This window comes from Salvelinus alpinus, chromosome 18, assembly GCF_045679555.1.
Source record: "Salvelinus alpinus chromosome 18, SLU_Salpinus.1, whole genome shotgun sequence".
NCBI lineage: Eukaryota > Metazoa > Chordata > Actinopteri > Salmoniformes > Salmonidae > Salvelinus > Salvelinus alpinus.
Genome location: NC_092103.1, coordinates 1,322,003 through 1,337,416, shown reverse-complemented (window position 1 = coordinate 1,337,416; position 15,414 = coordinate 1,322,003). Strand labels below are relative to the sequence as shown.

General features: G+C 43.6%; 1 protein-coding gene across 1 annotated transcript in view; it reads right to left on the bottom strand.

Moving 5' to 3' along the window:
* LOC139543486 (potassium/sodium hyperpolarization-activated cyclic nucleotide-gated channel 1-like) overlaps positions 1–15,414 on the bottom strand; it is a 202,446-nt gene that overhangs the window by 97,069 nt on the left and 89,963 nt on the right. Inside the window, exon 4 of the mRNA XM_071349592.1 lies at positions 1,346–1,564. Coding sequence (XP_071205693.1) covers positions 1,346–1,564 — 219 coding nt within the window. The remainder of the gene's footprint in view (positions 1–1,345; positions 1,565–15,414) is intronic.

The window sequence follows — 15,414 nt, the reverse complement described above, 5'->3', positions numbered from 1 at the left end:
TTTCAGAACATCTGCTATCTGGGTTTGGGTGAAGGAGAAGCTGGGGAGGCTTGGGCAAGTAGCTACGGGGGGGTGCGGAGCTTTTGGCCGGGGTTGGGGTAGCCAGGAGGAAAGCATGGCCAGCCGTAGAGAAATGCTTATTGACATTTTTGATTATCATGGATTTATCGGTGGTGACCGTGTTGCCTAGCCTCAGTGCACTGGGCAGCTGGGAGGAGGTGCTCTTGTTCTCCATGGACTTTAGTGTCCCAAAACATTTTGTAGTTAGCGCTACAGGATGCAAATTTCTGTTTGAAAAAGCTAGCCTTTGCTTTCCTGATTGACTGTGTGTATTGGTTCCTGACTTCCCTGAACAGTTGCATATCGCGGGGACTATTCAATGCTATTGCAGTCCGCCACAGGATGTTTTTGTGCTGGTCAAGGGCAGTCAGGTCTGGAGAGAACCAAGGGCTATATCTGTTCTTAGTTCTACCTTTTTTGAAAGGGGCATTCTTATTTAAGATGGTGAGGAAATTACTTTTAAAGAACGACCAGGCATCCTCGACTGACGGGATGAGGTCAATATCCTTCCAGGATACCCGAGCCAGGTCGATTAAAAAGGCCTGCTCACAGAAGTGTTTTAGGGAGCGTTTGACAGTGATGAGGGGTGGTCGTTTGACCGCGGACCCATAGCGGATGCAGGCAATGAGGCAGTGATCGCTGAGATCCTGATTGAAAACAGCAGAGGTGTATTTGGAGGGCAAGTTGGTCAGGATAATATCTATGAGGGTGCCCATGTTTACGGATTTAAGATTGTACCTGGTGGCTTCCTTGATAATTTGTGTAAGATTGAGGGCATCTAGGTTAGATTGTAGGACTGCTGGGGTGTTAAGCATATCCCAGTTTAGGTCACCTATCAGAACAAACTCTGAAGATAGATGGGGGGCAATCAATTCACATATGGTGTCCAGGGCACAGCTGGGAGCTGAGGGGGGTATATAACAGGCGGCAACAGTGAGAGACTTATTTCTGGAGAGATTCATTTTTAAAATTAATTTCATGCAGAAATGATGTAATAGGGCATCTAGATTGCAGAACCTCCCCTAACAGTGTTCCCTAAAAGCCCCCAAACAGAGATGGGTAGCATCCCAAATGGCACCCTATTCCCCTACATAGTGCACTACTTTCGACCAGAGCACTTGGGATGCAGACATGGTGCTACTGTAGTTCTGTCTGGGAACGTCCTCACAACAGGGACAAGGGTTTTTGGTATCTGTGACGGCTTTTCCAAATCCTCTTTCAGAGCCACATAGCAGAATGGGGATATTAGATAAAACATATGATTTTATATTAAGTAAGGGCTTACCTTCTCTTGGTACTGCCTGCGGGACGAGTCCAGTGATTGGATGAGAGCAGTGGCGTGGCCGACGAACATGGCGTAGCAGGTGGCGCCCACAATCATACTGAGCATAGTGATCCACAGGTCGGACATGCTGACGGGCGCCCGGGCGCCGTACCCGATACACAGCATGTGGCTCATGGCCTTGAAGAGAGCGTACGAGTACTGCTTACCCCACGAGTCATTCTGCAGGGGAGACAGGGGGAGGATGGGGGAGAAGGGGGGAGAGAGAAGGGGAAAGGGGAGAGTTACCGCGGGCTTGTAGAAGATTGACGGCACAGTGAGAGAGGAGGATCTTTCTCTTTGATGGATCACAGAACATCCTGCCAACATACCCTTCATGCTTGGGCACGTTATGCTCACAGAGTGACTAAACCACCCCTCCCTCTCCTCCCTCGCTCCCTCAATCCTCCTTGGCCAACGCGTGTAAAACAATTGATGGCTGGAAGTGGTGCTAATCAACATTGATTACTTCCATTAGCTGTGTAAGAGCTGTTGTATAGTTTGTCTTTGACCTAGGGATCCTTCACTTCACTGAGCTGGACGGAGGAAGCAGAGAGGCGAGGGTTCTGCCTGGCTTCTGCCTTTTCTCTTCTGCGTCCCAAATGGCACTATTCCCTGCATAGTGCACTGCTTTTGTAGTGTACTATATAGGGAATAGGGTGCCATTTGGGACATAACCCTTCTTATGGCTGATTACCACAAGTGCTTTAATGGGATTCAGGGCAGAGAGGCAGAAATACAGTCCTGTCAGGACCAAGGCACTGTGATTCAGCCCAGATACTATAAACCCTGCTGGAGCAAGGCCTAGACTAAGCATCTGGAACATTGGTTTGAATCAATAGCATACAGTAGTTATACAACCGCATTCTTCAGCATTGATTCTCAACATAGTCTCCTGATGATCCTTACTGTTGCAGTAAATGTCAATTTATCAAATGTATTTATAATGCCCTTTTTTTTCATCAGCAGTAGTTCTTGTACATCAAATGCAAGTGCTTATACAGTGTGGAAATAAAAGCTCTAAATGTACAATTTTATTGAAATGAAATCTTGATGATGGATGCTCTGATTTTGAAAATAAATAGGGGAGCCTACAGCGACAGCACTGGCAGGTGTGGCATACAAGAAAAGACAACTCCGATAAAAGACAGGGCATGTTCATCAACCAACCTGCTAAATTCCTCAAGAGAAATCAGATCCTGCAGTTCTAGCATACAGGTTTCAAAGGCTTCCATGTAGGGAGCTGAGTAATTGACAGACTGGAGGTGGCATACAAGACAGCAGCAGAGAAAGACCTGGGTAAAGTATAATAGTTGCAGGCACTACAGCGACGGTATAAGACAGAACACTTGAGGTGGCTTCCAAGAGAGCGGCAGCAAAAAAACCTAGTAGGAATTTGTTATAAAGTATAACAGTGCAGTGTGTGATGCATCAGACACTGGAGGTGGCAGGCACTACAGCAACAGTAAAAGAGCGCGAGGAGTTGGCATACATGTGGCAGACAAACAGCAGTAAAAACAGAACATACAATGGATGTAATAAAGTACAACAGCACGGTATGATGAAGCCTAGCACACACTGGAGGTGGCACGGCAGGAAAAGAAAGAACATAAAATGTGACACAGGTGATGCATCAACACAGTGTTACTCTAAGAAGAGGGAACGCAACACCCTGCTACAACTCAACTCCCTGTGAAGTGAAAGAGGTATGGACTGTAGGTGTGAGAAAGGATGACAAAAAGGCAGAATTTACCGTTTACTAGGATTTTATTCCTTACACGGTAATATGGGGAAAAGGGGCTGGACGGAACCAAAGCAAAGAAAGTAAATATCAAAGCTCCCCCTCTCCTATCTAACCTGCCTACCCACTACTTACCACCACCTGGTGCCCTAACCAAAATACAGGGGGTGGTCCGCCCAGGTCTTACCTAGTGTGCCTAGACATTGAATATACTATGGGTATATGCATGCCCGCGGGCCTCTTGCCTAAGCACTCCCTAGGTCCCTTCCCCCCTGGGAACAAATGAAACAGAATATCAAACAATACTCAAACAAACTAAGAAACAAAGGACATCAAATAATCTCTATCTGAGCAACAATCTCACACAGAACATACCAATGACCAACATGCTATAACCCTCAGCCATCAACCTCCTCTCTCAGCAATGATCTATATAACATTCAATCTCTCCAGCAATGATCTCAGCCTACAATGATCTAAGCCTAACTATGATCTCTCTCACATTCAATCCCAGCCAGCCAGCCAGCCAGCCAGCCAGCCAGCCAGCCAGCCAGCCAGCCAGCCAGCCAGCCAGCCAGCCAGCCAGCCAGCCAGCCAGCCAGCCAGCCAGCCAGCCAGCCAGCCAGCCAGCCAGCCAGCCAGCCAGCCAGCCAGCCAGCCAGCCAGCCAGCCAGCCAGCCAGCCAGCCAGCCAGCCAGCCAGCCAGCCAGCCAGCCAGCTCCCTCTTCTGAACAACAGAACACTGGCTTTTATAGCTTCAGGTGGCAATGGTAATTAGAGACAGCTGTATCTTGACGAGGGGGCGGGGTCAGCTCTCCAATCATCAATTGGGGCCGACCAATCAGCTGCTTGGGGAGAATTTCAGGAAGCCATCTCCTGAAACACACACACTCAAATACAAACTACAACACAGAAACTGGGGAACGTAACAACAGTTAAAGACAGAGCACAGGAGGAAGCATTCTAGAAAACACCAATATAAGACAGAACATAGAACAAATGTTATATTTAGTACAACAGTCTTTGAGACAGTGGGGGTTGGGAGTGACAATGTTCTAGAGGTGCACGAGTAGTTCTTTCTATGAAGTGTTCTGCTGGAGTACTTCCTCGGCACTTTTAGTTCACAGAAAGAGAGGAACAGGAGAGAAAATTGGAGGAGTCAGCCACTCAGGAAGAGCAACTACAAGAGACTGTATCAGGGAGCTGTCACATCCGTCTATCCAAATTGAGCTTAGGTGCCTTGCCGGGAGCCATAGTGTGCATCCCAGATGGCACCCTATTCACTTTGTAGTGCCTATAGAGGCCTAAAGGGCTCTGGTCAAAAGTAATATACTATATAGGGAATAGGGTGCCATTTTGGACGTAGTCACAGATGTAGGGGCCTGTTTGGTGGCTTGCTAGCCATATTATATGACTCTACTCTCTTTTTTAATGTTTTATTTATTTTATAAAATCGACATTGAAGTCTTCAAGACTAGTGGCTTGCAGGAGGATGGAATTTATGCCACTAGGAAGTGGGTTAGCAGCTCAGGAGTTGTACAGAATATCCTGACCTGGAGGCTTGTGACATTTATTAAGATGAGTAATGTAACAAACAGTTCATTGGGTTCAGGGTTTGGTTGTGTGGTTGCAGCCAAAAAAACAAAGGGGTCAAAAAGGCATACAGTTTGAAGGCTTATGTTTATTTTCCTATACAGTGCATTCAGAAAGTATTCAGACCCCTTGACATGTTCAACATTTTGTTACGTTACAGCCTTATTCTAAAATTGATTAAATCGTTTTCCCCCCTCATCAATCTACACACGATATTCCATAATGACAAAGCAAAAACCGTTTTTTGAATTTTTTGCAAATGTATAAAAAAAAAAATATATATATATACTTTTTTACATTTACATAACTATTCAGACCCTTTACTCAGTACTTTGTTGAAGCACCTTTGGCAGCGATTACAGCCTCACGTCTTCTTGGGTATGATGCTACAAGCTTGGCACACCTGTATTTGGGGAGTTTCTAACATTCTTCTCTGCAGATACTCTCAAGCACTGTTAGGTTGGATGTGGAGCGTCGCTGCATAGCTATTTTCAGGTCTCTCCAGAGATGTTCGATCAGGTTCAAGTCTGGGTTCTGACTGGGCCACTCAAGGACATTTAGAGACTTGTCCCAAAGCCAACCCTGCGTTGTCTTGGCTATGTTCTTAGGGTCGTTGTCTTTCGCCCCAGTCTCAGGTCCTGAGCTCTCTGGAGCAAGTTTTCGAAGGATCTCGCTGTACTTTGCGCAGTTCATCTTTCCCTCGATCCTGACTAGTTCTCCAGTCCCTGTCGCTGAAAAACATCCTCACAGCATGATGCTGCCACCCCCATGCTTCACCCTAGCGATGGTGCCAGGTTTCCTCCAGACGTGACGCTTGGCATTCAGGCCAAAGAGTTCAATCTTGGTTTCATCAGACCAGAGAATTTTCTTTCTCATGGTCTGAGATTCCTTTATGTGCCTTTTGGCAATCTCCAAGCGGGATGTCATGTGCCTTTTTACTGAGTGGCTTCCGTCTGGCCACTCTACCATAAAGGCCTGATTTGTGGATTGCAGCAGAGATGGTTGTCCTTCTGGAAGATTCTCCCATCTCTACAGAGGAACTCTTGAGCTCTGTCAGAGTGACCATCGGCTTCTTGGTCACCTCCCTGACCAAGGCCCTTCTCCCTCGATTGCTCAGTATGGCCGGACGGCCAGCTCTAGGAAGAGTATTGGTGGTTCCAAACTTCTTCCATTTAAGAATGAAGGCCACTGTGTTCTTGGGGACCTTCAATGCTGCAGACATTTTTTGGTACCCTTCCCCAGATCTGTGCCTCGACACGGTCCTGTCTTGGAGCTCTACAGACCATTCTTTCAACCTCATGGCTTGGTTTTTGCTCTGACATGCACTGTCAACTGTGGGACCTTATATAGACAGGTGTGTGCCTTTCCAAATCATGTCTAATTAATTGAATTTACCACAGATGGACTCCAATCAAGTTGCAGAAACATCTCAAGGATGATCAATGGAAACAGGATGCACCTGAGCTCAATTTCGAGTCTCATAGGAAAGGGTCTGAATACTTACTGTATGTAATTTAGGTACAGTGAGGGAAAAAAGTATTTGATCCCCTGCTGATTTTGTACGTTTGCCCACTGACAAAGAAATGGTTAGTCTATAATTTTAATGGTAGGTTTATTTGAACAGTGAGATACACAATATCAACAAAAAAATCCAGAAAAACGCATGTCAAAAATGTTATGAATTGATTTGCATTTTAATGAGGGAAATAAGTATTTGACCCCTCTGCAAAACATGACTTAGTACTTGGTGGAAAAACCCTTGTTGGCAATCACAGAGGTCAGACGTTTCTTGTAGTTGGCCACCAGGTTTGCACACATCTCAGGAAGGATTTTGTCCCACTCCTCTTTGCAGATCTTCTTCAAGTCATTAAGGTTTCGAGGCTGACGTTTGGCAACTCGAACCTTCAGCTCCCTCCACAGATTTTCTATGGGATTAAGGTCTGGAGACTGGCTAGGCCACTCCAGGACCTTATTGTGCTTCTTCTTGAGCCACTCCTTTGTTGCCTTGGCCGTGTGTTTTGGGTCATTGTCATGCTGGAATAACCATCCACGACCCATTTTCAATACCTTGGCTGAGGGAAGGAGGTTTTCAACCAAGATTTGACGGTACATGGCCCCGTCCATCGTCCCTTTGATGCGGTGAAGTTGTCCTGTCCCCTTAGCAGAAAAACACCCCCAAAGCATAATGTTTCCACCTCCATGTTTGACGGTGGGGATGGTGTTCTTGGGGTCATAGGCAGCATTCCTCCTCCTCCAAACACAGCAAGTTGAGTTGATGCCAAAGAACTCCATTTTGGTCTCATCTGACCACAACACGTTCACACAGTTGTCCTCTGAATCATTCAGATGTTCATTGGCAAACTTCAGACGGGCATGTATATGTGCTTTCTTGAGCAGGGGGACCTTGCGGGCGCTGCAGGATTTCAGTCCTTCACGGCGTAGTGTGTTACCAATTGTTTTCTTGATGACTATGGTCCCAGCTGCCTTGAGATCATTGACAATATCCTCCTGTGTAGTTCTGGACTGATTCCTCACCGTTCTCATGATCATTGCAACTCCACGAGGTGAGATCTTGCATGGAGCCCCAGGCTGAGGGAGATTGACAGTTCTTTTGTGTTTCTTCCATTTGCGAATAATCGCAGAAACTGTTGTCACCTTCTCACCAAGCTGCTTGGCGATGGTCTTGTAGCCCATTCCAGCCTTGTGTAGGTCTACAATCTTGTCCCTGACATCCTTGGAGAGCTCTTTGGTCTTGGCCATGGTGGAGAGTTTGGAATCTGATTGATTGATTGCTTCTGTGGACAGGTATCTTTTATACAGGTAAGAAACTGAGATTAGGAGCACTCCCTTTAAGAGTGTGCTCCTAATCTCAGCTCGTTACCTGTATGAAAGACACCTGGGAGCCAGAAATCTTTCTGATTGAGAGGGGGTCAAATACTTATTTCCCTCATTAAAATGCAAATCAATTTATAATATTTTTGACATGCGTTTTTCTGGATATTTTTGTTGTTATTCTGTCTCTCACTGTTCAAATAAACCTACCATTAAAATTATAGACTGATCATTTCTTTGTCAGTGGGCAAACGTACAAAATCAGCAGGGGATCAAATATTTTTTCCCTCACTGTATGAGTTAACAATTATTAGTTAACAATTTTTTTTTATACATTTGCAAACATTTCAAAAAATATGTTAATTATGAGGTATTGTGTATAGATTGATTAGGATTTTTTTAAAGGCAGTAACGTAACAAAATGTGGAAAAAGGGAAGGGGTCTGAATACTTTCCGAATGCACTGTATTCCACATTCTTGTGAAAATTAAGCAATACTGAACAAAAATATTGCTGAGTTACAGTTCATATAAGGAAATCAGCCAATTGAATTAAAACATTTTAACCTTTATTTAACTAGGCAAGTCAGGTAAGAACAAATTCTTATTTTCAATGACAGCATAGGAACAGTGTCTTGTTCAGGGGTAGAACGACAGGGTTTTACCTTGTCAGCTCGGGGATTCGATCTTGCAACCTTTACGGTTACTAGTCCAACGCTCTAACCACTAGGCTACCTGCTGCCCCATAAATTAAATAGGCTGTAATCTATGGATTTCACAATACTGGATATACAGATATACATCTATTGGTCACGGATACCTTAAAAAAAGTAGGGGCGTAGATCAGAAAACCAGTCAGTACCTGGTGTGACCACCATTCGCCTCATGCAGCGCGACACATCTCCTTCGCATAGAGTTGATCAGGCTGTTGATTGTGACCTGTGGAATGTTGTCCCACTCCTCTTCAATGGCTGTGTGAAGTTGCTGGATATTGGCGGGAACTGGAACACGCTGTCGTACGCGTCGATCCATAGCATCCCACACATGCTCAATGGGTGACATGTCTGGTGAGTATGAAGGCCATGGAAGAAATGGGACATTTTCAGCTTCCAGGAAATTGTGTACAGATCCTTGTGACATGAGGCCGTGCATTATCACGAGGTGAAGATGGCAGATGAATGCCACTACAATGTGCCTCAGGACCTCATCAAGGTATCTCTGTGCATTCAAACTGCCATTGAAAAAATGCAATCGTGTTTGTCTTCCGTAGCTTATGCCTGCCCTTGCCATAACAACACCGCTACCATGGGGCACTCTGTTCACAACGTTGACATCAGGAAACTGCTCACCCACACAACGCCATACACGTGGTCTGTGGTTGTGAGTAGGGTTGGACGTACTGCCAAATTCTCTAAAACGACGCTGGAAGCAGCTTATGGTAGAGAAATAAACAATAAGTTCTATGGCAACAGTGCTGGTGGACATTCCTGCAGTCAGCATGCCGCTTGTACACTCCCTCAAAACTTAAGACATCTGTGGCATTGTGTTGTGTGGCAAAGCTGTACAAAAATTAGACTGGCCTTTAAGTGTCCCCAGCACAAGGTGCACCTGTGTAATGATCATGCTGTTTAATCATCTTCTTGAAATGCCACACCTGTAGGGTGAATAGAGTATCTTGGCAAAGGAGAAATTATCACTTACAGGGATGTAAACACATTTGTGCACAGGTTTTTATTTCGTGCACATGGAACATTTCTGGGATCTTTTATTTCAGCTCATTAAACATAGGACCAACACTTTACATATTGCATTTATATTTTTGATCAGTTTATAGTCCCTTTCAGAATGATAGAAAATCTAAGAGAAAAATATTATTAAAAGATCCTGTATAGTATAAACTTACAGTATGTTGAAGTAGTAAGCAATATGCTCATTTTGCCTTCATTTACACTGGTTAGTCTAATTGAGACAAAATATATTTGCAATAAAGACCTGTATTATGTTAAAATGTTGAAGTATGGTGTAATGTGTTTATTGGTGTAATGTATGGTGTAATGTGTAATGTTGTAGTGTTGACAATATGGCACGCAACCAATGATGTATATCAACATATATACTGTACATGTACAGTATGTCTATGAATTGATCTGCATAGGGAACCAACTTAACCATGTCAAAGCCACCATGCCCGGAGAAGCCACCATTGCAGCAGCGAATCTCCCGCTGGGGGATTAAGGAGCATGCTAAGGCCTACTATAAACATGCATACTGTCAGCATACAGTACACACATTCAACTGGTAAACAAGAACCAAGCCATGTACAGTGAAGTCAGAGTTTTACATACACCTTAGCCAAATACATTTAAACTCTGTTTTTCACAATTCCTGACATTTAATCCTAGTAAAAAAATCCCTGTTTTAGGTCAGTTAGCATCACCACTTTATTTTAAGAATGTGAAATGTCAGAATAATAGTAGAGAGAATGTTTTATTTCTTTCATCACATTCCCAGTGGGTCAGAAGTTTACATATACTCAATTAGTATTTGGTAGCATTGCCTTTAAATTGTTTAACTTTGGTCAAACGTTTCGGGAAGCCTTCCACAAGCTTCCCACAATAAGTTGGGTGAATTTTGGCCCATTCACAGTAGGAGAGGGAAAAACAATGGCTGTCCAAACTCTGTTGCGCGAGCAAAACTCATGTGACCACTTGACGAGATGTTATCGTTCTGGCTCATTTTTCAAAATATAAGCCTGAAACTATGTCTGAAGACTGTTGACACCTTGAGGAAGCGATAGGAAAATTAATCTGGTTCATATCCCTTTAAATCCAGCAAAGGGAGGCTATGGAACATGGAGTTTTCAAAATAGAAGCCACTTCCTGTTTGGATTTTCCTCAGGGTTTCGCCTGCAATATCAGTTCTGTTATACTCACAGACAATATTTTGACAGTTTTGGAAACTTTAGAGTGTTTTCTATCCAATACTAATAATATGCATATATTAGCAACTGAGACTGAGGCGCTGGCCGTTTACAATGGGCACCTTTTCATCCAAGCTACTCAATACTGCCCCTGCAGCCATAAAAAGTTAATGCTACATTAAAGTAAACCAAAGTTTTGGAAATACATAACACCATCTAACCAGTTATCAAATAATGTTACTGGTACAGTGGGGAGAACAAGTATTTGATACACTGCCGATTTTGCAGGTTTTCCTACTTACAAAGCATGTAGAGGTCTGTAATTTTTATCATAGGTACACTTCAACTGTGAGAGACGGAATCTAAAACAAAAATCCAGAAAATCACATTGTATGATTTTTAAATAATTAATTTGCATTTTATTGCATGACATAAGTATTTGATCACCTACCAACCAGTAAGAATTCCGGCTCTCACAGACCTGTTAGTTTTTCTTTAAGAAGCCCTCCTGTTCTCCACTCATTACCTGTATTAACTGCACCTGTTTGAACTCGTTACCTGTATAAAAGACACCTGTCCACACACTCAATCAAACAGATTCCAACCTCTCCACAATGGCCAAGACCAGAGAGCTGTGTAAGGACATCAGGGATAAAATTGTAGACCTGCACAAGGCTGGGATGGGCTACAGGACAATAGGCAAGCAGCTTGGTGAGAAGGAAACAACTGTTGGCGCAATTATTAGAAAATGGAAGAAGTTCAAGATGACGGTCAATCACCCTCGGTCTGGGGCTCCATGCAAGATTTCACCTCGTGGGGCATCAATGATCATGAGGAAGGTGAGGGATCAGCCCAGAACTACACGGCAGGACCTGGTCAATGACCTGAAGAGAGCTGGGACCACAGTCTCAAAGAAAACCATTAGTAACACACTACGCCGTCATGGATTAAAATCCTGCAGCGCACGCAAGGTCCCCCTGCTTAAGCCAGTGCATGTCCAGGCCTGTCTGAAGTTTGCCAATGACCATCTGGATGATCCAGAGGAGGAATGGGAGAAGGTCATGTGGTCTGATGAGACAAAAATAGAGCTTTTTGGTCTAACTCCACTCGCCGTGTTTGGAGGAAGAAGAAGTATGAGTACAACCCCAAGAACACCATCCCAACCGTGAAGCATGGAGGTGGAAACATCATTCTTTGGGGATGCTTTTCTGCAAAGGGGACAGGACGACTGCACCGTATTGAGGGGAGGATGGATGGGGCCATGTATCGCGAGATCTTGGCCAACAACCTCCTTCCCTCAGTAAGAGCATTGAAGATGGGTCGTGGCTGGGTCTTCCAGCATGACAACGACACAAAGCACACAGCCATGGCAACTAAGGAGTGGCTCCGTAAGAAGCATCTCAAGGTCCTGGAGTGGCCTAGCCAGTCTCCAGACCTGAACCCAATAGAAAATCTTTGGAGGGAGCTGAAAGTCCGTATTGCCCAGCGACAGCCCCGAAACCTGAAGGATCTGGAGAAGATCTGTAGGGAGGAGTGGGCCAAAATCCCTGCTGCAGTGTGTGCAAACCTAGTCAAGAACTACAGGAAACGTATGATCTCTGTAATTGCAAACAAAGGTTTCTGTACCAAATATTAAGTTCTGCTTTTCTGATGTATCAAATACTTATGTCATGCAATAAAATGCAAATTAATTACTTAAAAATCATACAATGTGATTTTCTGGATTTTTGTTTTAGATTCCGTCTCTCATAGTTGAAGTGTACCTATGATAAAAATTACAGACCTCTACATGCTTTGTAAGTAGGAAAACCTGCAAAATCGGCAGTGTATCAAATACTTGTTCTCCCCACTGTATGTCATGCAATAAAATGCAAATTAATTACTTAAAAATCATACAATGTGATTTTCTGGATTTTTGTTTTAGATTCCGTCTCTCATAGTTGAAGTGTACCTATGATAAAAATTACAGACCTCTACATGCTTTGTAAGTAGGAAAACCTGCAAAATCGGCAGTGTATCAAATACTTGTTCTCCCCACTGTATATGCAGTTAAGCCAGCAAGCCAGCCAGCAATGCTAGTTATTTTAGTCTGCTAGTTAGCCTAGTCAGCTAACTAGCCAACCACCACGGTTAACATAGCTAAGTAGTAAGCCAGAGAACAACACCAACTAGGCTAGCACAGGCAGGAACAAAAAAGCTAGCAGATATAAAGTAGAGAGAGCAGAGATAACTTATTGACGGCTGAGTTAGCTACCAAAGAAGAACCATGGAGATCGGAGCTTCAGAAGGAGAGTCCTTTTCACCGGCCAAGGGAGAGTCAGCTAATCCAATAGCGATATAGTGAAGTAAAATCACATTAACTGATCCGCTTAAGGTCTGGTGATTGTGGACGTCAGGTCATCTGATGCAGCACTCCATCACTCTGCTTCTCGGTCTTATAGCCCTTACACAGCCTGGAGGTGTGTTGGGTCATTGTCCTGTTGAAAAACAAATGATAGTCCCACAAAGCGCAAACCACATGGGATGGCGTATCGCTGCAGAATGCTGTGGTAGCCATGCTGGTTAAGTGTACCTTGAATTCAAAATAAATCACTGACACCATCACACCTCCTCCTCCATGCTTCACGGTGGGAATCACACATTCTGAGATCATCCTTTCACCTACTTTGCATTTCACAAAGACACAGTGGTTGGAACCAAAAATAAAAATGTTGGACTCATCAGACCAAAGGACAGAGTTCCACTTGTCTAATGTCCATTGCTCATGTTTCTAGGCCCGAGCAAGTCTCTTCTTCTTATTGGTGTCCTTTAGAAGTGGTTTCTTTGCAGCAATTCGACCACGAAGGCCTGATTCATGTCTTCTCTGAACAGTTGATGTTGAGATGTGTTTTTACATTTTTTATTTAACCTTTATTTAACTAGGCAAGTCAGTTAAGAACAAATTCTTATTTACAATGACGGCCTACCCCGGCTAAACCCTAAACCGGACGATGCTGGGCCAATTGTACGCCGCCCTATGGGCGTGGAATCAAACCAGTGTATGTAATGACGCCCCAGTTTCATCATAGCGCTTGATGGTTTTTGTGACGGATTGACTGACCTTCATGTCTTAAAGTAATGATGGACTGTCATTTCTCTTTGCTTATTTGAGCTGTTCTTACCATAATATGGACTTAATATTTTACCAAATAGGGCTATCTTCTGTATACCACCCCTACCTTGTCACAACACAACTGATTGGCTCAAGCACATTAAGAAGGAAAGATATTCCACAAATTAACTTAACTTTTAACAAGGCACACCTGTTAATTGAAATGCATTCCAGGGGACTACCTCATGAAGCTGGTTGAGAGAATGCCAAGATTGTGCAAAGTTGTCATCAAGGCAAAGGGTGGCTAATTTGAAGAATCTCAAATATAAAATATATTCCGATTTGTTTGACACTTTTTTGGTTACCAAAGGATTCCATATGTCTTATTTCATAGTTTTGATTTCTTCACTATTATTCTACAATGTAGAATATAGCAAAAATAAAGAAAAACCCTGTAATGATTATATGTGTCCAAACTTTTGACTGGTACTGTATGTATATATGTGAATCTTTTCAGGAAACTAGGCGTATGTCACGGGCCACTACTTGAAAGGAGAGCCGTTTGAACGTATACTTTTTTACAACCAAAATGCGAATGTGAACTTTCATGTGCCTTAATAACAAACTTGTATGCCATTTGTAAATACAAATATAATTGTTAAATTACGAGCCTAGTTGGTTTAGCCACATTAAAAGACACCGACTGTCACAGTTCCAAAAGTGGTGAGTGAAGGAGTCAGGCGCAGAGAGCAGGGTAGTTCAGAAGCAAGTGGATTTAATATTCCAAAAATAACAGCGAGACGGCTACGCCACACACACAAGGGCGCGTCAAGTCACAGTCCAAAACAAACAGGACTAAATCTAATCGGAACAGACACCACAAGAAATATCGAAACACCACAAACAGAAAAACAAGCCCGCACAAAAGTCGGAGGGCCAACTGGGTTTAAATAGCCCACAATAAACCTAAACACAAAACAGGTGCAACAAATCAGACAAAACTAAATGAAACAGAAAAGGGGATCGGTGGCAGCTAGTAGGCCGGAGACGACGACCGCCGAGCGCCGCCCGAACGGGAAGAGGCACCATCTTCGGCGGGATTCGTGACACTGACCTTCCCGCTAGCCATGATCGGCTGAGATCATGAGTGGGCTGGACATGTCGAGATGTTTGGATTGGTCTGCCATATAGCACACTTCTTTCTATTTGAGCTGGTCAGTATGTCTAGGTAATCCTGTCTAACACGGCTTTTAAACAAATGTATTGTGTATTAAAACTGCATAAGTGTTGCTCTCTAATTTCTGGAGGACGGAGTTTTGAAATCAGTGGAATTCGAGTATGATAGCTAAGGAGATGGAGAAAACACCTGTCTCCAGATTACATCTTCAAACTAAAGGCAACCGTGGCATCCATGACAGGAGACACATCCATCCATGAATGATATATTAAGTAAGATAGTCTAGCTAGCTACATTTTCAGATATTACACTTTTATACATTTGACAGAAAGAGACATTTGCTTGGCTAGATATAGCCTAATGTTAGCTAGCTAACACCGAATCTGGTTTATTAGCTACCTGCAGATTCATGCAGGGTAGTAATGTCATGAGTTGGGATTATGGTTCACTGTTTACCTAGCTAGCTAACATTAGCTGGCTGGCTAGCTAGCTAATGTTACGTGTATGACCTTATTTGTATCTCAGAGCCATTTGCTTAGCTAGCTATTACAGTTCATTGTTAACCTAGCTAGCTACATGTCTTAACAAAGGACTCCACTATGCAAGTAACCATTTCGGGTGAGTTCGGAAATTCAGTCTGGCCATCTACTCCGATTTCAGAGCACTCTCGTCTGAGTGTTC